This window comes from Numida meleagris, chromosome 13, assembly GCF_002078875.1.
Source record: "Numida meleagris isolate 19003 breed g44 Domestic line chromosome 13, NumMel1.0, whole genome shotgun sequence".
NCBI classification, from domain to species: domain Eukaryota; kingdom Metazoa; phylum Chordata; class Aves; order Galliformes; family Numididae; genus Numida; species Numida meleagris.
The window spans coordinates 12,548,558-12,573,259 of record NC_034421.1 but is presented as its reverse complement, the minus strand read 5'-3'; the positions used below and the strand labels follow the sequence as shown (position 1 = coordinate 12,573,259).

Here is a 24,702-nt window from a genome sequence, read left to right as displayed (position 1 = left end):
AATGCATGAGCTGTGCTAGCCCTAATGATGAGCAGAGCTGTCAATGAAGAACTTGTCCCAGCTAATTATCTCTAATGAGGGCAGAGTGTCAGGGTCCCTGGAGGAGCTGGGCAGCAGCTTCCCACTCAGCTCAGTTGCAGGAGAGGGAGAAGTTAAGCAAATGTCATTGTGTTGGCCTAGCTAAGAAATCATTAATTAGGCAAATGTGACCTTCTGTGCAATTTAGCCCTTGGGAAACTGGACTCACCAGAGCTGGGGCATGCAAGCAGGCTTCAAACACCCCAGCTTCTGCCTCCCAAACCATCGCCTGCAGTGCTGAGCCTCCTGCTCCCGTGCAGAGCAGCCAGGGGCTGCACAGCCGTGCCATACTCACCTGCTGGCTCGGATACAAACTGCAAAGGCTCCAACACAATCCCAGGCCCCCAAAGCATCAGACAAGCCTGTACTTCACCTCAACAACCTCCCTCATCCCCAGCCTTATAAAGGCTTTATGCCTACCCAACAGCCTCTGCAGCACCTCTCTGCCAGTCTTTAAGACAGAAGAAACACCAATACCGGGGAATTTCTGCTCCCCTGTAGTCCTCCATTTCAGCACAAAGAGGAGCAGCCACACACTGCTCTACAAGCCCATCTTCTCTCTCATCATGGATGCTTTGCCTCAGAAACCAAGGCAGCACACTCATCCTTATGTGCTAGAGAGAGGAAACATACCTCATCCCCAGACATGGCTGAGGCAAAATCTCTTACTGGATGAAAGCTACAGTCCAGAGTCTAAGCTTACACAAGGTACATCCTATACGCTCTGTGCTTGTCCCTCACCTCCAAGCTGGAAGGCAAAGGAGGTAAGGCTGCTTTTTCTCCAGCCAAAAAAACAATGCAGGACTGTGAAGCTTACAGAGAGCATCAGTGATACACACTGCTGTTCACTGGCATGTAATTAAATGCTCTTAAGCCTCACATCTCCAGACAGTTGCAAAGGCCTGAACATCCATTTTAACTACATTTTTTAAAGACCTAAGATGGAAAAACCATCATCTTCAAACAGAAATAGCACTGAAACCCACGGGGTTAGAGTAAGTTGTATGACCAGCAATTGCAGCCAGGGAGCTCAGCAGGCACTGGCTGCAGAAGGCAGTTTGAGGCTGTGCTTTCAGGGCACAATCTTCTCTCCTCTGCAAAAGAGAGCAGTAAACTAATCTAAGATGCACCTTGCAGTTCCTGCCACACACTAATGACCAACAAGTATCAGAGAAAAGTTTACTGATATTCTCAAGATGCGTAATATTTAATTTTATATCAGGATCAAACCGAACAACAATCAACTACTTGCACAGGCAGAACCACCACATCAAGTCAGTCTTACAAGAATGCTCTCAGAGGCCACAGGACAGAAAACCTTTCCTCAGCCAACAGGGACAATTCCTCGACTGAATTTAGGCTGCTGTTATTAGATGTTGATAACTGCAACGTGTTCCTGGGCATGCTCATGGAATTTCCTCTTCCACAAGTGTGGCTCCCACAGAAGGCTCTCTGAACCCCACAGCTTCATCTGTAGCAGGGAGTTTGCTCTAGACATTTCTTTCCTTCTCCTTCTCAAGCGCCTGTTCCTTCAGTTGGTTGACGAGTTCTTCAGCATACACCTTGAACAGCGGGACGGGGCCCTGAAACAAAGAGGAGGTTAAACTCCTTTGAAGAGCTGAACCTGAGCAGCAGCATGTCTAATGATGAGTGCCAGGAAGGTGCACAACTGTACCACCCCTACCCTCACACACGTGCTAGCAAACCCTGCATCACTCATCCAGTCTGCAGCCTGACAAGGGCAACAGAAAGCAGCCTGGGAAGTACCAGCTACAGCTGTGGGAAGAAAGAACACCCGTGGTACTTCATCTGCGGTCTCTGATGTTGGTGAGATTCATGAATGCCTCATTCAAGAGAAGGGCCTTTTTTCCTGCATGCAGTTGGGTCCAGAGAACCAGCACTGTAGGAGTGCTGATGGTTAAAGCCAGAGGAAGATGGGATGGGTTTTTTCAGTGTATGAACAAAGCAACTTGCTATGCTACTCCTCTACATACAGCTGCTGTTCAGCTTTACAACGTGGCCTCAAAGATTATAGGCAGCTGTGTGGGACATTCCTCAGCTTTCTTAGTTTTGCCCACACATGCGAATCAACAGCAGCTCCCAGGAGCCCCTTTCCTTCTCAGAACACCTGCCTCCCTTCTCCTCTTGCCCCAGATCAGGGCTGCACTGAAGCATGTCAGAAAGACACTCTCCTTGAAGAAGCTGGAGCCCTACACAGTGCAGGGCCCAGTACCCTCAACAAGAGCAAGTGGGTCTGGGGGAAGTGGCACCAAAAGACCCTACCCCACCCTAGGGAGGCCTGCGGCCACTGAGTCAGCCCTGAACGTGCATCCAAGTTGTATTACAGAACACAACCAAAGGCAAAGGTGTTCGTGCAATAGGGAGAGAATCATCTCCCACTAAACATCCATCCCCTGACTGGCGGATCAGGTATTACAAAGGACTTTAGCACAGCATCATCTTTTGAGCTCCCAGATTTAACTGGCTTCAAACAGCTGCTCAGGAATTTTGGAGTGCTACTGCCTTTGATAAGGAGCAGTCAGGATGCTCAGATCAACTGCACGTGCAGCCCAATGCAACTAAGATATCTCCGTGCTTGCAGGATAACCCTGCCTCAGAAACTCACCTTTTTTTCTAGAAGCCTCTGTTTTTCTATTGCTTCTTCTAAACTCAAGCCAACCCATTCAGCTTCCTCTTCTGGAATAACAAATTCCTGCGATAAAAGGAAAAAAACAGGTGGTATAGTATACACCCAGGTGAGTAACACACAAATCCCCTCCAGGCCCACTCACACAAACACGTGACCCAGCAGAAACATTACCACAGGTAAGCCTGAAGCACTGTTCCCCTGCTCATCCCACTTCCAGCAACCAAACTCCTCTTCACTTTTCTCCTTTTCCCTTTGCAAGCATAAAGCATCACCCATACTGCTCTGCCTCTCTTCTGAACAGTCCTGTAGCTGCTTTTCAGCACAACTCCACAGACTGGGGATGTCAGTGTTGTTTCTGTGCTAGTACCCATCATCACTTTACACAAAGTGAAACAATGGCACCGAGGCAGTCTGGGATCCTTGCCACAGTGCTGGTAAAACTCCTGCCTGCTGTAGGCAGTGTGTGCTCCTACCACTGCTTAGTGCAGGTCCACACCAAAAAGAGGTGTTTGTCTTCCTAACTGGTCAGTAAGGAAACTACAGCAACCCACAGGGAGATGAGAAACAGCTGGCAGAGATCTTTACATCTTCCACAGCCATGCCTATCACCCTGAACAGAGAAAAATGAGCTCGTTTGCAGTGCAACATAATGAATGGCAAAGCATCAGCAGGGACAACCAGCAGACGTCACTGCAGCGCCAGAGCCAGGACTGCAGGCACCAGAGCCAGGACCACGGGCCCGGCACGCACCCGGTACTTGTCATAAATCGCCTCTCTCCTGGCCGGGTCATCAGGATGCAGCTTGGGATCCCTCCGTGCAAGTCGCAGTAGCATCGTTCGCTTCAAATCCATCCCCAACTTTGAGCACATATCTGCTTTTGGGGTCTGGAGAGAGAAAATTAATTACATTGACAAGCACAGGGCAGCACCTACAGAACACACAGGTGTGTCAGTGCAAGCAGCACTGGCGGTTTCCCCGCAGGCTCCCAGGGCAGACACACGGGAGAAGAGCCCCTCAGCCGCCCCCAGAGCACAGCGCGTGGCAGCTCTCGGTCCAGGGGCACCGAGGGCAGCCAGGGCCGCGCCCGGGCCTTGCCTTCAGGATGTAGAAGTCGAAGCCGTAGGCCTGGTCGATGAGGTCCAGCGTGCGCATGGTGACAGTGATGGTGAGCTTGGCGTCCAGGATCTCGCTGTAGAACTGCCGCTCGAACAGCTGCGGCTTCCAGATCTTCGGCACGCGCGTGGAGAGCTGAGGGCGGGCGGGCGGTCAGGGCCGGGCCGAGCCCAGCGGGCAGCCCGAGGGCGGGGAGGGGAGGCGGCCTCACCTTGTCGTTGTGCGCGTAGCGGAAGCCGCGGATCCAGCCCTCGCCGCCCCACAGCCCCTCGTCGGCGGCGCGCGGCAGGAACACGGGCACCGGCACGTCCTGCACGCGCTCTCGCTCCCCGGTGCGCGGGTTCCGCCGGTACCGCACGCCCAGCGGCCGCCAGTGCACGGGCGTGGGCTGCGTGTCATCGTTCAGCTGGGCCAGAAAGTGCGCGGGCAGCCGCGCGCAAATCCCCTCCTGCAGCCGCAGCTTCGGCCACAGCCGCGGCGGGACCTTGTGCAGCGGCATCGCCGCCGCCTTCCGCTTCCGCTCCCAGCGGTTGCAGGGGCCGGAAGTGGGGGGCGGGGCGACCTCCCATTGGCTGGCGGGGCCGCGCTGCGGGGGCCGGGCTGACGGCGGCCGGCAAGGGTCAATCCGCGACCGCGTTCGTACGTCGGAACACGCCCCCCCGCCGCCGGTGCGTACGGACACCCCGCACACAGCAAGAGCGCGATTCGAGCTTGCCCTCAAATACCATTACGTTTATTAAATTATAAAATCAGAAGCTTTAAAATTTACCGTATAAAATAATCACAGGTATGAACAGCAAAGAAAAAACGAACAAACGAACGAACAAAAAAAACCCAACCTTTCCTTCCAGACGCGGGGATTTCCTCCGATTTCACCCGAAATAAGGAAGGAAAGGCCCTCCCCCGGCCCACGCAGCTCCAGCACCGCACACAGCGCGCGGTGCCGCCGCTGCTCGCCCGGAGCCGCAGGCGCTGAGCCCCAGCGCAAAAGGCCGGAGGAGGATTATTGCTTCAGTCGGTCGGGGCAGCACCGGCGGGCACGGTGCAGAGGGGCTGCCGGCACCCGCTGCGCACAGGGCGTGGACGGAACGCGCAGGGGAAGGGGACTGCGGCCTTGAGGTTGTTACACGGGGCGGGGGAGGGGGGGAGTGGCCCTGAGCCCTTGCAGGCAGGCACTGCGGGAGAGCTGCATTTCTACAATCACAGCACGGCTGAGGTTGGAGGCACCTCGGGTCCCCCAGCCCCAGCGCTGCCCAGCAGAGCCACCCAGAGCAGGGCACAGCCCCACGGGCAGGCGGCTTTGGGGGAGCTCCGAGGAGCAGACCCCGCAGCCTCTGGGCAGCCTGTGCCAGGGCTCCGGCACCGCACAGCACAGCAGTGCTGCCTGGTGGGCAGAGGAGCTCCTGTGTTCCAGGTTGTGCCCAGTGCCGGGACCAGAGACATTGCTGGGAGAGGCCTGGCTGTCTTCTCTGCTCCTTCCCTTCGGGTATTGATGGGCATGGATGAGATCCCTCAGAGCCTGCCCCAGCCGAGCAGCCCCAGCTCTCAGCCGCTCCTCACAGGAGAGGTGCTGCAGTCCTTTCAGCCTCTTGGTGGCTCTTCCCTGGACTCTCTCCAGTACACCACCCAGGGCTCTGTTGTACTGGGAGACCCAGAACTGGATGCAGCCCTCCAGGTACAGCCTCATCAATGCTGAGCAGAGGGGAATGATCACTTCTCTGGACCTGCAGGCACGACTTGCCTGATGAAGCCAAGAATTGTCAGCCTTCTTAATGGCGAGGACACACTGCTGACTCTTGTTCCACCTGGTGTCCACCAGGACCCCCAGGGGCCTTTCCTGCCAAGCTGCTTTCTGGCTGGGCACCCCCAGTGTATGCTGGTGCCTGGGGTCGTTCCTTTCCTGGTGCAAAGCCAGACGCTGGATTAACAGGCAGATTAATTAGGCAGAGATTGGATTAATTGCAAGAAGTTAAAGTGCAGAGCTGAGCAGAATGCTGGATATTATTCAAAGCAAAGAAATAAATCTGTTTCCTATAAACTTGGAAGTGTTATCCTTCGTTAATAGCTCTTTCCTCCCAAAAGGAGGATAGCTGGCTCTGCAGACCAGTTCTGATCAACAGGAGTAACGCAGTGTGAACCTTCACCTTCCCCAGCTAGACAGATTAAATGCCACACACACTGATCCCAGAGTGGGAGGATATGCACCAATTACTGGGGTCACAGTTGCATGGAAATTAGTGAGTTTGCAGAGAGTCAGACCTTAGGCTGCAACAAAAACACATGGATGTCAACTATACTGTTTTCCCTCAGCCATCCTCCATGGCTGGAATAAACAGGCAGGGAACCACGTATTTGAGCCCTTATCTATATAATTAGGATGGGCAAAGACTACTTTCCTAGTTGCCAATTCTGTTGCTGGTCTTGCTTTCTTATGTCTGAGTGCCCTCCAATAAGGCTAAGGTGAGACAGATGAACCCAAGGAGACTAAAGCTACCTTGGGAGCTCATGGAGGTGGCTCTTGGAGGGACTGGGACAGGGACACTGGCAACAGCCTGAGAGCAGCCATGACTGCAGCACACCCAGCCTCTGAGCCACAACCAGCCAAGCACAAGGATGGCACAGCTCCAACCTGATGCTGTATGCAAGCACAGGAAAGGTGCTGGGCGCAGCACACATTCAAAGCACGTTAACAAACCTGCTGTAAGACCACACTGCGCTCAGATGACTGCAGGACTGGAGCATGCCTTCAGGTTGGAGCTGCTGTAGGGCCCTGGGTTCCAGCTCAGCACAGGTTGACCCCAACCCAGATACAGAGTGAACTCTTGCTGTCCAAAGGTGCAGGAATTGGGGGTAGTGTAACTAACTTAACTTGCAAGCAAAGTGCCACAGCCCACCACCAACCACACTGGAGTCCTGAGGGACTTTGCCACCTGTGTTAGCTGGGCAGAGCTGCTGAACCCACAAAAGAAAGGAAGACAGCAAATACCTGAACATGAAGAGAGGAAGGGGAAAGTACAGTAGCCTAGTTCCTTCCAGATGAACTAAGACGGACAAAAGGAAAACTCAGACTAAACTCGTGCTGCTGTGTGTTTCACAGTTCTGAGGCAGATGCCGCTGACGCTCTTGCACATGACCACGTTTTTTTCACATTCTAGGCAAGTCTGATCCTTAATTTAGGGCCCAAGTTCAGGTCTCCTTCATCCCCTCCAGAATCAGGACTAGGTAAGAGCAGCATCACCTGTTTCACAAAGAGAGGGGCTCCAGACTCACATAGGAGACAGCAACCAAGGACCAAACCAAGGACTGAGATCAGCTCTCTCCCCTTCAGCACCAAGAGCACTCAAAAGCATCTACCTCCAGGTCAGGGGCAGAAGAAATCTGTTCATCTGTTCTTCTGTTGACAAAGCAAATTCTGATTGCAGGATAGCAGGGGAAATCTCTGCCCCACAGACCTCTGCTAAGAGAGCGAGTGCAGGGAAGAGCCCAGCAGCCTCTGGCTCCAGGGCAGCATGGGCTGAGCCCAAGCCTTATTGATACAGTAGGAAGGGAAGAAGGGTTGGCAATTTCCCCCAGGGCCATGGGGCAGGTGGTGGGCAGACTACTCCTTGATTTGGAACCACGAAGAGCCTGCCCCATCCCAGCACAAAAGTGGAGGGGGCCTCAAACTTGCCTTCACAAGACAAGCCCACCGTCTTCATCTTTAAAACCAGTCTAGCTAACTGTGCTGCCCCAGTCAGTGAAAGAGCACATAAGAAGATTGCCAGTGTGCTACAGAGGGGCAGCCCAGGCTGGCCTGGCAAAGAGCAACCTTACCAGCCCTTCACCTCTGGGACATGGAGCCAAGCAGTTCAGGTGACAGCGTAGAGCTCCTCACGGTCATTCTGGCAAATCTGATAGCGACACGTGAGCTTCTGTGACCAGGCCCAGGGCTTCTTATGCTTGTCCCGAGGTGGAAGCAGGAAAGCAACACTGCCAGCCACCAGCACGTGCCAGATGCTGTGAGTGTAGTAATAGTTCTCATTGGTTTCCATGAACGCATATACTGAGATGGCAATGAAAGCCAAGGTGATCCCTGGTAGGAGGTAGAAAACCCATCGCTTCCACGAGGAGGGGTAGCAGTGTCTGCGCTTCACTCCATGGTAAACCTGGAGGTGTGAAAGCACAGAAGGCTTAAAGTCTTCACAGCAAGAGAGTATGCCTCTGGAAAAATTCAGCCTCACTCCATCTTGGGCTCACGTGCAAGGCCTCACATCCAGCTGTGGCACCAGAGCCCAGCAGGCAGAGGGCAATGCTGATGCCACAGCTCCTGTCCAGGGCATAGGCAACAACCAGCCATTCTGGCATGACACTCCAGCCACCAGTGCGATCTAAATTGGAGCTGCAGCAGCTGGACTGTGCTGAGATCCATAAGCAGGGGATTTCTCAGATATTGGAAGGATAGAAGGTAAATTCCTTGCCCTGTGCTCTTGTCCACCAGGGTGTTTCAAGAAAATCAGGCCTGTGTGTGGATAGGCTGGCACCCAGGGACTGCTCTGCCACCACTTTCTCTGGAGGGGAGCAAAGGGCAGTAGGTTATCTGGCTGCTGTTACTTACCCATGCTGAGATCATGATGACGAGGGCAAACAGGCAGGGACCCATCATGTTCCACACCCCTCTGCGGTCCAGCTGCAGGGACATGGCAATTAGCAGTGACCCCAGGACAAAAAGAACCTGTGAATGAGACAACACCACTAACATCAGCAGCTCTTCTTCTGCCAGCACACAGCTGCCCATGCCAAAGGCCTAAGACAGGGAGAATTTTATCTCCTGGTTGGCCCAGCCCTGTGTGGATGGATGCATGATTCAGGAGCACCACTTTTAGAAGGAGAAACGAGAGGATCCACAAATCTCTCGCCTCAGCCCCTTCAGGGCTCAGTACCTGCAAACAAGCATTCAGGTTCACAATCCAAGCTCCTAGGATAAAACAACACTGGTTTAAAAATTAGGGTGGCACTGGATGACAGTCCTTGCTACCAAGATGGGCTATCTATGGAACAGGGCTACCTTGCAAGCAGCAAAGGAGCTGCTGCTGTACAGGCTGTGTTACTGAAGTGCTGCCACAAGAGGGCACAGCACGGCCACCTGTGGCTCGGCTGGCTCATGCCTGGCCCGGCTCATGCCTGGCCCTGCAGCACAGGGGCACCCACGACGAAATCTGGCACTCACATATTTCAGAATCTTCTTCACCCGGGACATGCACAAGATCGTCACCCAGATGGACACCACAGAGCCCAAAAAGTCACAGTACTGCAGTGTGTCGTAGTCCATAATGCACATCACAGCGATGCCTGGCTGGTCACATGCATGGTAGAACTGGAAGACAAACAAAGGCTAACGTGAATCCAGCACCACCACTCAGCCTTCTGTAAAGAAGCAGGAGAATGGTAGCCAGGATCCCTCCTGGCAGCGTAACCCAGGAAGCTCCACTGAACCAGCACAGCATTGCAGAAAGCAGCTGGAGAGCAGCCAGCGATCCAAACCCTCCCAGCATTGTGCTGAGCTCCCATCTCGGTTCCCTGGGGTCCTCTCCCAAATGGGAGCAACTGCAGCGTGGGTGGAAGAACCCAGTGCAAATAACACTTCAGCCAAGCTCTGAAGGGGCAGGACATGTCCACGGAGGTGCACGTCCAATGATCCCAGAGGCATCTTGTGGAGCTCCAGCATGGACCGCTCCACCAAAGACTTTAGTCCAACGCAGCAGGCACTGGACTAAAAGCTCCCCAAATTCCTGATGCTCAGGGGGAACTGGCAGGGGACCTGACAAAAGGCAATCCCTACCGTGGAGAAGAACATGGTGTAGGTGTAGACAGAGGCCTCCACCAGGTAGTATCGATAAACAGCAACCGCTATTGCCGGCAGGAACATGAGGTTACTCAGCGTGAGCAGGAGGGTGGCCAGGTTCTGTGCACCAACGGACTGGGCCTTGGTATCATCTGTGCAGCTCCACCCGCTCCAACCTGCGGAGCAGAGAGGCCTGTGTGGATCTCACACCCCACCTTGTACTCCTGCAGAATGCAGCAGGAGCCTGGGATACCTCAGAAGTAGGTGCTCTCACCCCAGGAGCATCCCAAGCCTCGTCTCCACTGCATTAGAAAGCAGCACATCAGGAGGAAGAAGGACAAACCCACGTGCCCCACTGGGAGCCCATCAGAAGCCCAGATGCTGGGGCAGCTCACAGAGAGACCACTGTTTCACCCGAACAGTATTTACACTAAGCAGCTGACTTTAATTATTCTGATGTTTGCAATTCCTGTCTAATGAGCTCTGCTGCCGCAGCCCTTCTTGCTAATATGCTCTATCAGCCACTTCTTTTTTTTTTAATTATTTTTTTATTCAAGGTTAGGATGCCCATGCCCTCCTTTTGGAGAAATGTCAGTCACAGGGCAGCCTGGGTACATGCAGGCACTCCAGAGTCAACAAGAAGAGTTAAGAGTAGCATCCATCCCATTTCAGTGCCATGAGAAACAAACGCAGCCGCTCTGTCCCGCTCCCCCTGCTGTCCCTGCAGAGCCCACAGGAGGCTGCTCTCTTTCAGTTTATTTCTGGGTCATGAATATTCAGCTGGGGCATTTTGCTCCAAGTGATTCAGCAGAAAGCTGTCCTCAGCCCGGTTCCTCATTTCCCCTGGGGTGCTGTGTGCTTCCCAGAACATGGCACCCTTTGAGGAAATTAGGATGTTGTTTTTTGCCACAGTCTTAGCCTAGCAGCAGAACTGCAGAAGACAGCAAGGGCATCCTGGATCAGGTCCAAAGCAGCAATGAACCACGTTTCACCTTGCACTTCTGCTAAGAACAGATACAAGGATCCATCCAGGCACAGAAGAGCTATCATCTTCCCTAAGCTAGTGACTCCTGCCCAGTTCTCTCATCTCATTATAATTAGCAGCTGACACAAATGTGCCTCCTCCAGGGGCACCTCTGAGCGTAAGGGCTGGCTTGCATCCTGGCTCTTGGCATGAGACAGAGCACCACAGCAAAGCACGGAGATTGCCAGCCCAGTCTCATCACATCCTGTACCAGGACACTACGTAATAAACTGCCTTGAGAGACATAGGCTCTGATGATGACACTTCCAGGCAGCCCTGCCAGCATCCTGATCTCTTTGGGGATGCTCAGAAGCACCTCTCAAGGCCACTGGGGACTCAAAGCTGGAAGTAAAATCACCATTCAGCTGAAAGCTGTCCTCAGCCTGATTCACTGTTCCCCATGGGGTGCTTCCCAGAACCTGACACCCCTCAGGGAAATCAGGACACTGCCCATAGAGGGCACCACAGGTACAGAGGGCACTTTGGGCAGGCACTGTGATTCCAGGTTGTTTGTGACAGCTGTGGCAGTCCTGGCTCCCCTATTTAAACAGCAAAATGGAAGAATGTGGCCTTCCCTTGGGGGAAGATTGCAAGGCCTCCTAGGAAAATGCACTCACCAGCTTTACAGCTGCAGCCAGCATAGAGGTAGCCGTGTCTTCTCAGGAGACTGCACTGTCCATATGGCCCACAGTCATTGAAGCAGGGGGTGAGGTATGCTATGACGGTCACTTTGGCTTCTGCGGTGTTACATTCACTGCAAAGAGAACAGGCTGATGGTACCTTGCTCCTTCTGGGCATCCTTGTGCCACAGGAGCACTCCGCTCGAGGGGTTCTGAAAGCTCTCGGCCTCACTGTGCCCTGCTGTCAGGCTGCTCCTGCTCACAAGAGCTCTTTGCTATTTCAGCAGAGGGACCCTGACACCACAGCCAGCTGTGGATCTGCTTCATCGCTCCCAAGAGGAGAGACTCCTCCACTCAGACTGCCAACCAACGTACAGGCAGGCCTCAACTCTTACACAGACTCCCACGACAGACTCAGATTCAAGGCCAGACGTGGCTCTGGGCAGCCTGGTCTAGTGGCTGGCAACCCTACACTCAGCAGGGGAGTTGAAACCTCGACGATCTCTGAAGTCCTTTTCAACCCAGGCCATCCTAAGATTCTATGATTCTCATGCTGGTCCTCAGCCCCAGCAGTTGCCAGCACCATTCTACAGAGCATGCTTGGCTCCTTACACAGATGAATCGCCAGGAAGGCAAACTGCTACACTATGAGAGCAACTGAGTGCATTTCCAAGACCCCTGGAGGAAGTAACAGCATTCTGATTTACAACATTGCTCCCTCCAATTTATCACCTCAACACACATCTGGGGAAAGTTCAACCAAGCAGGCTCTGCCACCCACATGCAGTAAGAGTGAGACACAGCAGGTCAGCACCAGACAAACTGCTTGAGGGCTTACCAGAGAGCAGCACTGCCACTCACCTTCCCTTCTCTCTGTAGCCACTGCTTTACTGCTACCACGTGCAATGAGCCCACAGCAGAAAGCAGGACAGTGGGAGGCATTTGGTTTTGTTTATGTGAGTCAAGGGCAGCAGGAGCTGGAGGTACAGTGCTTTGCATCAGCCTCAAGGCTGGATGACACACCACTCACCTCTGGCCCTTTGGGCAGATGAGCTGCAAGGAAAGGAACCAGTCATCTGTCTGTGGGTACAGGACAATCAGCATTGCTTCCGCAGAGGACGTGCTCACACTCAGAGGGTAGCCCTGGAAAAAAGCTAAAAGAGAAGAGGGTGCTGTGATATGCCAGGACTTGGGGAGAAGGGCCTGCAGCAATCCTTAGCTGAGACCAACTGTGCAGGGATCAGATACTCCTACAGCTCCTTACTCCCATCCTCACAGGACACTGGGGTGTTGAAAGAACCTGCCTGGACAGCACAAGGCACGTGGAACAGCCTGTTTGCTTGCTTAGTGCCCCAATGCAGCGTTTGGCTTCTCTGCACAACAGCAAGGCCCTGCCTAGCCCCAAACCCACCAACAAGGCTCGAAGAGACTCAGTTGCTAACCACAGTTATGGTTTAATTGATGGAGCCTGGCTCCTGGTTCCAGACTAGCATCTGCAGCCTCACACCTCAGGGCATTTGCCAGAACTGAGTGATGAAGGCCTTAGGAGGGCTTCTGCCAAAATAATCTCCCCCAAAACACTGCACAAAGGACTTGAGTCAGCTAGCAGCTCCTAAAAGCAAAGGTCTAAAAGCTTAGTCTTGAGACACTGTAGCTGAGCTGGTGGTGGTTGTCAGTGGCTCTCATACCTGTGCTGCAGTTCTGCGTGGTATTGAGAGACAGCACCGGCGAAGCAGCGCTCACACATGCTACCACAGTGGCATTGGCCTGGCTCAGCGACGTCTGTGCAAACAGAAAAATATCCCACATCAGAGCACCTCAATGCCACCCCCACACCCTATTAATCTCCCACACTGCTCACAATCTATGGGAGCAGCAGGTGATACTAAAAACTGCAGATCAAGGTCATCCATCAATTCCACAGCTCTTCCTGGGCAAACCTGCATTCACTTCACCCTGCACTGTCACTGCATTATATATTTTGCTGAGAGGCACAGGAAAAGAGTTTCCCAGAGAGACTGCATGGCTGGAAACGCCTCCCAGATGGAATATTTACACCAGCATATCACTTCAGCAATAATCCATGGTGGCAGAAATAGGAGGCAGAAGGACATCGGGGCTGAGCTGTGCTCCGGATCTCAGGAAGGCATTACCTAGCCCTTGTAACAAGCTTCCTAGACACAGTTTCAGAGAACTAATTTCTAAGTGCCACCAAAGGAGTTCGGGAATCAGTGACTCAGAAAGGAAATCCCTGGGTTTCCCTATCAGTCTGCTCTCCTGGCAGCAAGGCTCTAGGCTTCCACGGAGGAGATGGAAAGCAGCTGCATCTCCATTTCCTCTGCCACCACATTCCAGTAAGCTGTGGCATTTGAATTGGAACTGGCCAGCAGGACATGCTGTAAATAGCTAAAACAGGACAAGAGTGCTTTGCAACATCAAAAAAGAAAGGAAAATAGTCCCACTGGTATCTACAACCCCTCGAATTTACCCAAGAGCTGGGACAGAGACAAGCACTGCAAAGAGAAGACAGTCACACGAAGAAGCCTACTGCACCTTGTTAAGCAGGAGATTCACCACAAGGGAACCCCCGCTGTCCATGCCACTGTTCAAGTTGAGGAGCAGGAGGGTTGGGGAGATGGAGTACACGGCTACACTGGGACCATTCAAGAGCCTGTACCGCACGGACACCACATCCAGGTCCTCACGAACAACAGGCTGATTCTGGAGGCAGAAGCTCCTCTGGTCAGAAGTGTTGCGTAAAGCCATTCCTGTAGATGGAGTGGGACTCCCTGGTCCAGAACCAGCCTGGCTCTGGTTTAGGCTGCTGAAGTTAAGGAATGAACTGGTACTTCCTGGTCTGCAATCTGTTAAGTAAAACAAAGGAGAGGAATCAGCACAGTCAGGACTAGCATCCCTACCAGGGCCCCAGTAACTTCAGACCTTCACGTTATAGGACAAACTGTGGGGTATTTCAGCTGGTTCAGGCACTTCAGTATTTGCTGCAGACCCTGAAAGGCACCATGTTTGCTGGGGAAACTCTAGTATCAGCATCCAACTGTGGGACACTGACCAAAGCCAGACAAATGGTACAGAGGGTGACAATATTCTGGAGCTGCTGAGAAACAGAAAAGCAAGGGAAGCAGAGGAACTGCAGAAGGGATAATACACAGCATCATAACACACCAGTGTAGCCAGCACACAGGGAATATTCACTAGGCATTGATCGAGAGCAGCACTTAACTGCCCCAGCACCACAGGCTGCAAAAAAGGCTCTAGTTGTTTCTCAGACTTGGGCATACAAGGCTAGGCAAAAGAGATAAACTAACTCAACACCAGCTACAGGCACAAAACACAAAGCCACAGTGACTGGAGCCAAACTTGACAGTTGGATTTCACTGCTGGAGCCTGTCCAGAGTTCCCAGAGACTCTAATGACCCTCTCACACCTCAGCTGCCAGTGCCAGGCCCTAGCCAAGGAATACTTTTAAAAATGCACTGAGCTGGTGAGCTCCAAAGCTCCAGCAGTCAAACCAGGATCACTGTTACGTTACAGGAGAACACAAAGGTGCCTATCACAGCCACAGAACTTTGTGACCTCCTGAGGCATGTGACATTGTGACATCTCATTACAACCCAAATTACCCTAAGTAAACCTCCCTGAGATGGTTTCCTGTCTGAAGCCTGCTTATGGCCAATAAATAGTCAACGCATCAATGGAGGCTAGCGTAATTTTGAGTAGATGCACTCCCCACCAGATTTTAAACCAGAAACTGCTGTCCCAAACACCCTTTGGAAAATATCATTGCTTCAGAGACCCTGAACTCCTCAGGCATTTCCAGAACAGGCAGGTCTTGGGTGAATACTGGAGCCTACTCTTTTAATCCCAAAGCAACAACTAGACCTCAGCCCTCAAGATTATATCCAGGCAAACAGCATGATGGGGAACAGAGGACACTAAGCCATTCACACAAAGGCCCAAGAGACATAGCAGACACAAAATTCTCTCTGGTCACTACCCCATGTGGCTAGAGAAAATGGAAGCTCACCTGTGAAAGAAGCCAGCATCTCCACTGACACACTTGCATTGGCAGTGCCAAGACTCTCCACCATGATCTGCAACCACTTCTCCCAGGGGGGTGAATCCAGGCTTACGCTGCAGTTCACGTTCCCCGTGCAGGTGATGATCCTCTGGAAGGACTGTGGCAGCGTGATTGAGCCCAGCACTACCCTCACAGCGCATGCTTTCCGCTCACTTGTCACGCAGCTTCGCAGCTCAAACCACATTCTGGCAGTGTACTTGGGAACAAAAACCCTGCAGAAAGAGGAACCAGCAATTTGCACAGTTTGTACTCTGAACAAAGGCCAGCCACAGCCCACCACAAAGTCCCAGTGGCTTTGTGACAAGAACTAGATTGCCCTGATTTATGTTGTGAATATCACTGCCAGGGGAGGGGTCTCTAGGAGCTAACAAATTCCCACAGCCAAACATTTAGGTCTACCTGCAAAGAGTCAGAGAAGGTCTCTCATGTGCGGTGCCCATACAGACCTCCTCACCCTGCCACACGGAGCTCATTACAGGCCCTTGAGCTCCAGAGCACAGTCCAGCCCAGCACGGAAACAACAGTGGCTTACCCTAAGCAGCACCAGTGAGAAATCTGACCCCCCCCCCACCTACACCCCCAAGCGTTTCCAGCTGCTGCTCTCACTCACTTGACATGCAGTGGCTTAGCAGGTGAGACGATGGTTTGTGGCATGGCAACACCAGGCTCCAGAACAGGCATATCAGTGAGTCTAAGCACAAACATATCTGCCTGAAACATATAGGTGCATGGAGTGGAGAAACCCTGCAGGAGGGGAGAGCAGACCGGTCAGCTGTGGCAAGACACACTGGACAGAGTATGCTGGATGTACAAGACGCTCAATCAGAGCCTTTACCTTCACTTCAATTCTGCCAGCAGCCTCAGGGAGATGTGCAGCAATGAACCAGTCTCCTGCAGCAGGGGTAGTGATGTTCACAAAGGTGGTGTTCTGCACAATGCTGCTCAGAGTGATGCTGATGTTATAGGAAGGACGGACGGTTGCATTTGCAGGAAAATGAGTGCCCAGTGGATTAATTACAGGAGGGGCTCCATGGCGAAAGTGCCTGCAAGGGAAACCAGAATCAGAATAAATCAAGGGATGCAAATACACGTGCAAGATAAACTGGAGTACAAACTCATGAATAGATACCCAGGTTGGCCTGAGACCAGGGAGGGTGCAGGCTAGAAATAACCCACATTTTAAGTGGAGCACAGAGCCATCGTTTTCATTTGGTGAGCACTGGCTGGCATTACCTTATCTTGGACTTATTCAGAGATTGATTTAACTTGGCTGCTTATTAAGATAAGGATTTACATCATTCCATCAAGCCTGAAAGCAAATTTCCGTAACACTTACTTAGGTTAAGCCCCAGTCACAAAACTCCTTTTTTTTTTTTTGTTTTAAAACAACCATCAGCAAATTCCCTGTATAGCCAGCTAGGCTAAACCATCAATTAAGAGCTTTCTTTTTATAGCTAAGATCTGCATCTTCCCTATTTCCTCCCCTAAGGAGGGCAGACCGATTAAAACACACTCACCGAGGAAGGCCTTAGCGACTGACTTCAGAACACAGGCATTCCTGCTTTCAAGATAAGTATCTCAAAATTTGAAAGACCAGAAAAGTAGGCAGCTAAGTAATACAGGAGATATTTATTTAACCTTTCTGGGAAGCAGAAAGCACAATTGCTTTGGATCCTCTCAAGCCCTCTGCAGTTCTGCCACATCCTCTGGTAACACACACAGGATCCTAACAGGTACAGAAAGATCCAAGAACACCTTTGTTTCTGAACTGCAACAACAGCCTCACTGTGAAGCTCTCCCTAGTGTTTCTAAGGCCCCTCTTAGACACTGCATTTGATAGCTCCTTGATCCACTGGTAACATGAAATGCTCCAACAAGTTAAAAACCACCGATGTAGCGCCCGTATAACATTAAGAAATGATAGTTGCTCCAGCTGGCGAGCAGACTCACAGCCTCCTGCAAACAAACAACTACAGTCACAAGTGAAAAGGACAAAGGAAAGATAAGAACGACCGTACGTGCAAGCACTGGTGCAGGGACATACATACACTGTGACCTCCATGCTGGTGCACTCAGGCTCTTTCCCCCTGGATGCCTGCAGAAGCCAGCGAAGCAGCACGGTATCTTCTGGCACGTGGAAGTGGAAGACCTTGGCGTTCCCATACCAGCTGTAGAAGGACAGCCTCTGCGCGCTCTGCGAGAAATACTCGGAGACAAACAGGGAGCCTGAAAGGGAGAGAGCACAGCAGCTGCTGGGGGTGGCTAGGAGCAGGCTGCACTGCTGCAGACACCCACGGGAGCACACAAGAGTTTTAATGTCACTGGAGAGAAGCCCTTTGTCTCCTTGATTTCTCAGCCCCGTTCCACCAGATACTTGGTGACCTACTGAGCTCCCCCCAACCCAAGGAGTGAGATGAGACTGAGCAGCCAGAGCTGCACAGATCTCCGCTGCAAAACTGTCACCTACAGCCAGAGAGCACTGAAAGAGCCTTAGCCAGCCCCACAAAACGTAGTGTGAAGATGACAGCAAGAGCTGTGTCTGGATCTGTTTCTGCTGAGCGCTTGGGCTCACTGGCTCAAGACACATGCTCTGTACAACACACCGACTTCCTATGATGTGCAACATGATGAAAATCCACACGTTGCAAACCTAACTTTGCCCTCAGAGATATACCTTATAGTGTCTAAAGACATTCATACCTGGAAGAAAGGCTGCCAGAATAACGACAACAGCCCCAGTGTAAGGACAATGCAAAAGGAGAACAGTCATTCTGTGCAAGTGCCACAGGACTAACTACAGCCTTCATCCATCCCTCTGCACAGTTACACCTACAAATCACTCCCAGGCTGCGGATAATTCAGCATGCAGAACTACTTGTCACACTGCTGTCACTGTCAGCAAGAAATCAACCAGACTACAGTCAGGGATAGAAAAGAAACATCCTATCAGGATAGGGAACAGGGCAAAACTGCACTAGGAATGGAGCCAAGGTCATTCTGTCCACCAGCAAATGAGGTTCCTCACACTCAGCGAGGTGAAGAATTTGCCTTCCAATCTCTACCCAGCCCTCCCTGACGCTCCTTTTCTGCTCTGGAGTTCTGTGAAATGGGGAGATACTGTGGTAGCTCTCAGATTCAGAAGCACCATTTGATCAGAAAATAAAGCAGCAAGTGTTGCGTAGCTCGTCTTCATCTCATGCTGCTCAGGGTCATGTGGGAACATGCAGGACACAGCTGAGTTTAAGTGAGGTGCCAGAAAAAGAGGAAAAAACCACTCCTCAGGCAGGAGCAGAGCCTTGGGTTGTACTTCATGCCAAGAGGAAACTAATCCGAGCAGGAAATACGATTCATGCCCCAGAGCAGGACGCATGCTGACCTGAACACACGGCACTGCAAAGAGACAGGAATAGTCATAATGGGTTTAATTTCTTGGCAAATTACCAAGCTAAAGCCTCCAGGCACATTGCAAACCCAACTGAGAAAGGAGGAAACAGGAAAGCAAGAAATACCAGCCACACAGCTTTCAGTGCTGTCAAAGAATAAGCCAACGGGAGGATTTACTCTCCAAGGAAAAGGGTGCACTGGCAGAACACCAGAGGCACTGTCTGCCCCAGCCGATGCCAGGGAGCCTGCTCAGGGCAACCCGAGGGTACCTGGGTGGGCTGCTCCCCAGCACATGGCAGCATGAAGAGCAAAGCACAGCAGATGGGCAGTCCTTGCATAGTGACAACAGCTGTCTGGCTGCTGTCTTCAAGTCAGGGTTAGGTCACTCTCTGGGCCAGCAAAGAGCAGATACCACTGAAGGGACCTTTCGAGCAAACACAGATGTGATGCCAGCACAGTGTATGGGCTGCTACAGACAAGAGTGGAGGCAGGAATCAGCTGTGCTCTCCTACAAGCCCAGCCTTATTTCATGCATAGGAACTACAGAAGGGAGAAACCTTAATCAGCAGCTTCTATGCACCTAGTGGCACTCTGCATGCACACAGCATATTCATTTCTGGATGTCCATGGTGACACCAGGGTGCCAGCACAAGCCAAGGGTAGACAAAGAGAGAGCAGTAAAGCCTGGATAGCCATGACCCTGCTCAAAGCAGCAGGTCACATCAGACAGCCTGAGCAGGGATGAACTGTTCTGCCAGCACCCGACAAAACCCGCTCCAGCACTCCAGCCAGGCCCCGCATGGCCAACAGCACCCATCAGCAGCTCCTCACCCTCAAAGGGCCACGGAAGCAGAAGAATTATTTGTGAGGTTTTTAGGGAGGAGTAGAGGGCTGGTAGGCTGCAAAATTAAGAAGTGAAGCACGGGGCATATTAAGGATGGGTCAGTTATATTGACGGAGGTCAGCTGCAGTTACAGGCCGAGGGAATGGCACAGACCCGGGCACAGCATGTGACAGCTAGCAAGGTGAGCACCTGAGCCCGCAGCACGGCGGCGTGGACAAAGTCCAACTGCACAGTTCTGCTTGGAGAGAACCTCCCAGGGCTCCACTCACAGGCTTTGCTATGCTGGGCACCCAGGAGACGGGTGAGCTGATTCCCACTTCACCCTCAGCCTGGGTTGAGGAGGAAGTGCTACACGCAGATAAAATAGATTATTAATAGAGAAGAGCCAGAAAGACAGGTCACGTGCAAGTGAGACATGTGCTCCTGCACCCTATTTGCATTGAGCGTGCATTTGAATATTGCTGTGCTCTGTATGTGCCTGTTTCTACCCTGTTCTGCACATTCTTTGGAAGCACAGCAACACCTGGGAAGTCAGACCCGACCGTCCAGCGATGCTCACAGCTCTTTGAACGGAACAAGGGAATTGTGAGATCCCTGTGGGAAAGGATGGAAACAACAGCATTTGATGCTGAACAACAGCCTCCTTCTAAAAGTTTCAACCATACGATGCACAAAGCAGAAACGATTTTAAGAAAACAAACAAAGCATAAGGAGAATCACAGATGCACAGCGGAGACACATTCTTTGAATTTCTGAATAAAGAACCACCTGCAACAGCTTGGATTTGTTCGTCCGAACATTATCTCATTCTATTTCTAGACATGCTGACTGCTGGTTTCAGAGCTCCCCATGAAAAGGACGAGGTCCCAGTTTCAGAGCAGATGCAAGCATCTCTGGGGCTTCAGAAGAGCCAGCACTTCCCAAGCCAGCAGGCTCAACCCTGTGCAGAGCTTAGGTCAAGCAGCAGCTTTAAAGGGACATAAGGAGTGCATGAAAACCCTGTGTGCAGATACACAGACAGGGATCAGTCTGACTCAAGGCAAGAGATGACTGCGGCAGGTTGGTTTTGTGCTATTTATAATGTAACCCATGTCAAAACCCCATCTTTGTGTATCCCAGAAGGACTCCTCACTCTTCTCGGGAGGACCTGATCCTTAACAGCTCTCAGACCCAATGTGGCATTTCTCTCATCTGGCAGGATGACGCCAAGAAGAACCTAATATCACACCTTGAGCACAGGGGAGGTTCCTCAGGGCTGGGAACCCACCGAGCAGGATGCCGGAGCGGGGCTGGCCTGGGGCAAAGCGACATCTCACCCTGGCGCCAGCAGCTCCCCGAGCAGTCTGCGTGCTCCACAGGCTATTTGAAGTGCAGCATGATAACCAATCTCAGCAGCTGATAACCATAGGTACATACACCTACCTCCACATCAGGGTGAGGAGAGCAAACAACCTGCCGTCCCCACGCTTCTCCAACACCACAACCAGTGGCTGGCTCTCTGCAGGATGGGGCACAGCCCTTGGTGAGCACAGGCCCCCAGCAGAGCTCCTGCCACGCACACAGTGGGAGCTCTGGGCTCATCGCCCCAAGGAGCAGCCCTTGCTCCTCCAAAACCAATGCACCTGCTTGCAGCCCCCTCAACATGCTGGAACGGAACTCACCTGAGAAATAAAGCAACAGCCACCACCACACACAGAGGGGAAAATCTTAGAGTCATAGGACGGCTTGGGTTGGAGAGGACCTTAAGGATCATCTGCTTCCAACCCCTGTGCCCCAGTGCCTGGCTCTTGGTGTGTCCCAGGATGGGGCACCCACAGCTCTCTGGGCAGCTGTGCCAGGGCCTCAATGCCTCTGAGTAACAAATTTCTTCCTAAAATCTAACCGAAATCTCCCCTCTTTCAGTTTATAGCCATTCCCCCTTCTCCTATCACTATCAAGCCCTGTAAAGTCAGTCCCTCTCTCACTTACAAGCTCCCCTCAAGTACTGGAAGCCCACAATGAGGTCTTCCTGGAGCTTTCTTTTCTCCAGGCTGAACAAGCCCAGCTCCCTCTGCCTGCCTCCACAGGAGAGGAGCTCCAGCCCTTCAATCTGCCCACGCTTGTGTCCTGATGTCTCCAGGAGGACCCAGCCTGGCCCAGCAGGAGCGCAGCGCTGCTCTGCTGAGCACAGAGGATGGTTCATATTGCTCCTCAGACAGCACAAAGCTCAGCAGCTCGCAGCAACTCCCGGCTCCGAGCGGAGGGCTTTCACCAGCCCTCACGCTGCACTTGACGCAGGTTTCTGTCCACTGCAAAGTAAAGCTTGGCTCTCCCGGACCCTCAGCATGCCCTCTGACAGACCGGGCCCATCTGTCAGACCCATCCCAGCCCCGTCCTGCTCCGTGTCCCCGGGCTTCATCCTGCCCAAAGTGCCCCACGCAGACCGTGTCCCGGAGCACCAGCGGGGCTCCAGAGCTCCTCATCTCAGTGCCCCCAATAAACTTTGCCCTCTCCCCACGCCAAGATGCGGCCGCAGAGCGACGCGAGGCTCCATCACCAGCGGTCTCGGGGCCGGAGGCAGCACGGCGGGGACTCACACCGGGACAGCCATTGGTGACCCCGCCTGCCCCTCACCGCTCCACAGCTCCGGCCGCTCGGTGCTCTCGGACGGACCGCACCGGCCGCCCCCCCACGCCAAGCCCGCACTTACCGGCCCCGGTGCGGTTGCCGCGCCCCGCGGGCAGCGCCAGGAGCTGCAGCAGCGGCAGCAGCAGGCGCAGCGCCGGGCCGGCTCCCCGCGCCATGGCCGCCCGCGCTATCCCGGCATCGCCGCCCGCCGCCCGCCCCGCAGCGCCATCGCCGCCGCCGCCGCCGCCGCCCGCTTCCGCCGCCGCCGCCCCGCCCCGCTCCGCCCCCGGGAGAGCCGGCAGCCGCCGTCGGCCGGGGGCTGAGCCGGTGATCGGGAGGTACCGGCCGTGAGGGTGGCCTGAGGGAGCCCGGTGGGGACCCTGGGACGGACCGCCCGCTCCTGGCGGGGCCTGGGGGAGCGCGGGGGCGAACCTGAGCGGGGGACGGCCCTCATCGTGGGGACGGCCCTCGGGATGAGCCCGGGGACCCTTCTGGTCCTGGGGGAGTCCTGGAGTCCTGACAGCACCCCAGGACCCGTGGATAACCCGGGGGAACCCACAGACACAGAGTTCGCAGGATCCTGGGAGGTCCCCCCGGCACCCCGGGAGCTCCTGAGACCCCAGGAGAGTGACACGGGACGGGCTCACACCCCCGGGAGCACCCAGGAGTGCCCTGGGCCTCTCCCAGAGTCCTCGGGGCATGGCAGGGCATGAAGGCTGCCGTGGGTCTCTGGTGCGGGCGCACGCAGGCCCTGCGCTGCCTCACCTCCCGCTGCCCTCCCTGTGCTGCCCGGCTCCTCTGCCCGACCCCGGAGACAGCAAAGCTGGGCAAACAAAGGGCTCAAAGCTCGCCAACATCCTTATCTTTGGGTGCTGGGATGTGGCAAACCCCCGCACCCTGCGGCGATGCTACCTCTGCACCTGCTGAGCCCCTGCAGTAACACCAGGATGTGCACATCACTCCACATTAGCTCTTGCCCCAGCTGCTGTGTACACAGCAAACGGGTTATGCACCTCTTCCAGTAACTTTCCGTGTGTACTAAGGCTGAAAAAATCCCCTTTCCCCACCGACCCAATCACACCTCAGAGCCTGCGTGCTCCTGAGGTCAGGGGCATCTTTGTCAGCCTATCTGGCACAGAGGTATTGTTGTTCTACTGTCACAAGTAGGGTTGGCCTTTAAAGTGAGGATATGATCTCTTTTGTTCTGCCTGGAAGAGAACGTCAAGAATTTCCAAGAATGTTTTTTGTTTAACGAACCAACAGAAATTCTTTATCTTCCTTGTGTACCCTTAAAACTCCAAATCTCATGTGTGGGCCACATCTGAAATTCGCTAATCTGTGTGGGTAAGAGTCTGCTGGGGGTTTCTCCGGAGTTCGTGATGATTTTTGCCATGTTTTTCCCAGGCAGATAACCCAGCAGCAGTGATATCTGTCTTCTTGTGTGGTGTCAACAAAAATCCCAGTGTTTGGAAAGCCCCTGGTGAGCTTCTGTCTGCACTGAAATGTAAGGGATGATAGCTACACCAAGGCCAGAGTTTCCATACCCTACAGGGTTTCAAACAGGCCTGGGGAGAAATTTGAACCGTGTACTGAAAACATCCCCATCTCAAGGTATGATTTGGAAAAATAAGTGATGGTGACCTGTCCAAATTCAGTCCATGGAGCTTTAGCAGTGCTGACCCATGAATTTTGATAAATACCCTTCTACTATTAAAAAAGGCACTCAGCTCCTCAACTGTTGAAGGAGGCATAAAATCTTCCTGACGAAGCAGCTGCACATTTTGTTGCCCTGCTTTCCATAAATCCATCACTGGGCTCCTCCCGGCCGTCAGCAGAGGTTCTCCGTGAGAGCACAGAGCTGGCACAGCCTGCTCCTCTAGCTCTGTTTGTCTGGTTCTGGTACAAGGAGTCAAAAAGCAGAGCTGGGTGGGAAACCCTGTGTTCTATCCACCTCCAGCTACAGCCTGGCTGTGTTGTGTCTGCCTTGCAGCTCATTGCCTAACTGAAATCACAATGGTAGGCGATCTGGAAAGGAAGATTACAGTGAAGAACTGCATCTCAGGAACATGGATCAAAAATCTTCTGAGAGAAGTATGCTGCAACACAAGATGGAAATATCGGATGTTGTTCCTTCATTGCCGGAGAGGGGTGAAAGGCTTTCCGTTGTAGCCTATGGGTTAATGTGATCCAGCAGTGTCTCAGGTCTTTTCCCATGCATCAAATTCATTGCAGGCTCGCCTTTCTTGCTCTGCCCTGGGAGCCCCACCTGTGGCTGGCACCGGCTGTGCAGTTCTGCCCTCTATCTATGGACACAGTGCACACAGAGGGAGTCCTGAGATCAGCGGAGTGCCCTGAGAGCAAGTGAGATGGGCATGGGCATGGGGCAGCTGCGGCATGACGAGGGTCTGGGAAGATGGGTTTGTCAGGAGAGGGCACAGAAAGGGCCAGCTTCACACAATCA

The 24,702-nt window shown here is 53.1% G+C and overlaps 2 protein-coding genes across 4 annotated transcripts; both read right to left on the bottom strand.

Annotated features, from left to right (window-relative positions):
* Positions 1,244-4,411, bottom strand: MRPL28 (mitochondrial ribosomal protein L28). The gene is made up of 5 exons (XM_021411562.1): positions 4,054-4,411; positions 3,825-3,977; positions 3,479-3,613; positions 2,705-2,791; positions 1,244-1,661 (listed from the first exon to the last, which is right to left on the bottom strand). Exons 1-5 carry the CDS (start codon positions 4,339-4,341, stop codon positions 1,569-1,571), a joined length of 756 nt encoding a protein of 251 aa, XP_021267237.1. The 5' UTR covers positions 4,342-4,411; the 3' UTR covers positions 1,244-1,568.
* Positions 4,554-22,466, bottom strand: TMEM8A (transmembrane protein 8A). Of its 3 annotated transcripts, XM_021411560.1 has the most exons (14): positions 22,324-22,466; positions 17,455-17,632; positions 16,242-16,449; positions 16,017-16,150; positions 15,353-15,618; positions 13,861-14,171; positions 12,996-13,089; positions 12,338-12,461; positions 11,305-11,441; positions 9,661-9,839; positions 9,049-9,195; positions 8,437-8,553; positions 7,656-7,987; positions 4,554-7,080 (listed from the first exon to the last, which is right to left on the bottom strand). In XM_021411560.1, exons 1-13 carry the CDS (start codon positions 22,415-22,417, stop codon positions 7,691-7,693), a joined length of 2,286 nt encoding a protein of 761 aa, XP_021267235.1. In that variant the 5' UTR covers positions 22,418-22,466; the 3' UTR covers positions 4,554-7,080; positions 7,656-7,690. The 3 variants fall into 3 exon arrangements, with proteins under 3 accessions (XP_021267235.1, XP_021267234.1, XP_021267236.1); XM_021411559.1 differs by having other exon boundaries at positions 4,554-7,987; XM_021411561.1 differs by having other exon boundaries at positions 4,554-7,987; positions 17,451-17,632; positions 22,324-22,461.

Bases quoted from the DNA above. Each gene is read 5' to 3' on its own strand.
- TMEM8A (XM_021411559.1), bottom strand. From the start codon at position 22,417: ATGGCGCGGGGAGCCGGCCCGGCGCTGCGCCTGCTGCTGCCGCTGCTG. The intron at 12,462-12,995 runs GTATGAGAGCCA...CTTCTCTTTTAG, and splicing joins CACGCAGAACTGCAGCACAG to CTTTTTTCCAGGGCTACCCT. The intron at 8,554-9,048 runs GTGAGTGCCAGA...TCTCATTCACAG, and splicing joins TGAAGAAGATTCTGAAATAT to GTTCTTTTTGTCCTGGGGTC.
- MRPL28 (XM_021411562.1), bottom strand. From the start codon at position 4,341: ATGCCGCTGCACAAGGTCCCGCCGCGGCTGTGGCCGAAGCTGCGGCTG. The intron at 3,978-4,053 runs GTGAGGCCGCCT...GCCCGCCCTCAG, and splicing joins GCTACGCGCACAACGACAAG to CTCTCCACGCGCGTGCCGAA. The intron at 2,792-3,478 runs GTGCGTGCCGGG...CTTTTATCGCAG, and splicing joins CGATTTATGACAAGTACCGG to GAATTTGTTATTCCAGAAGA.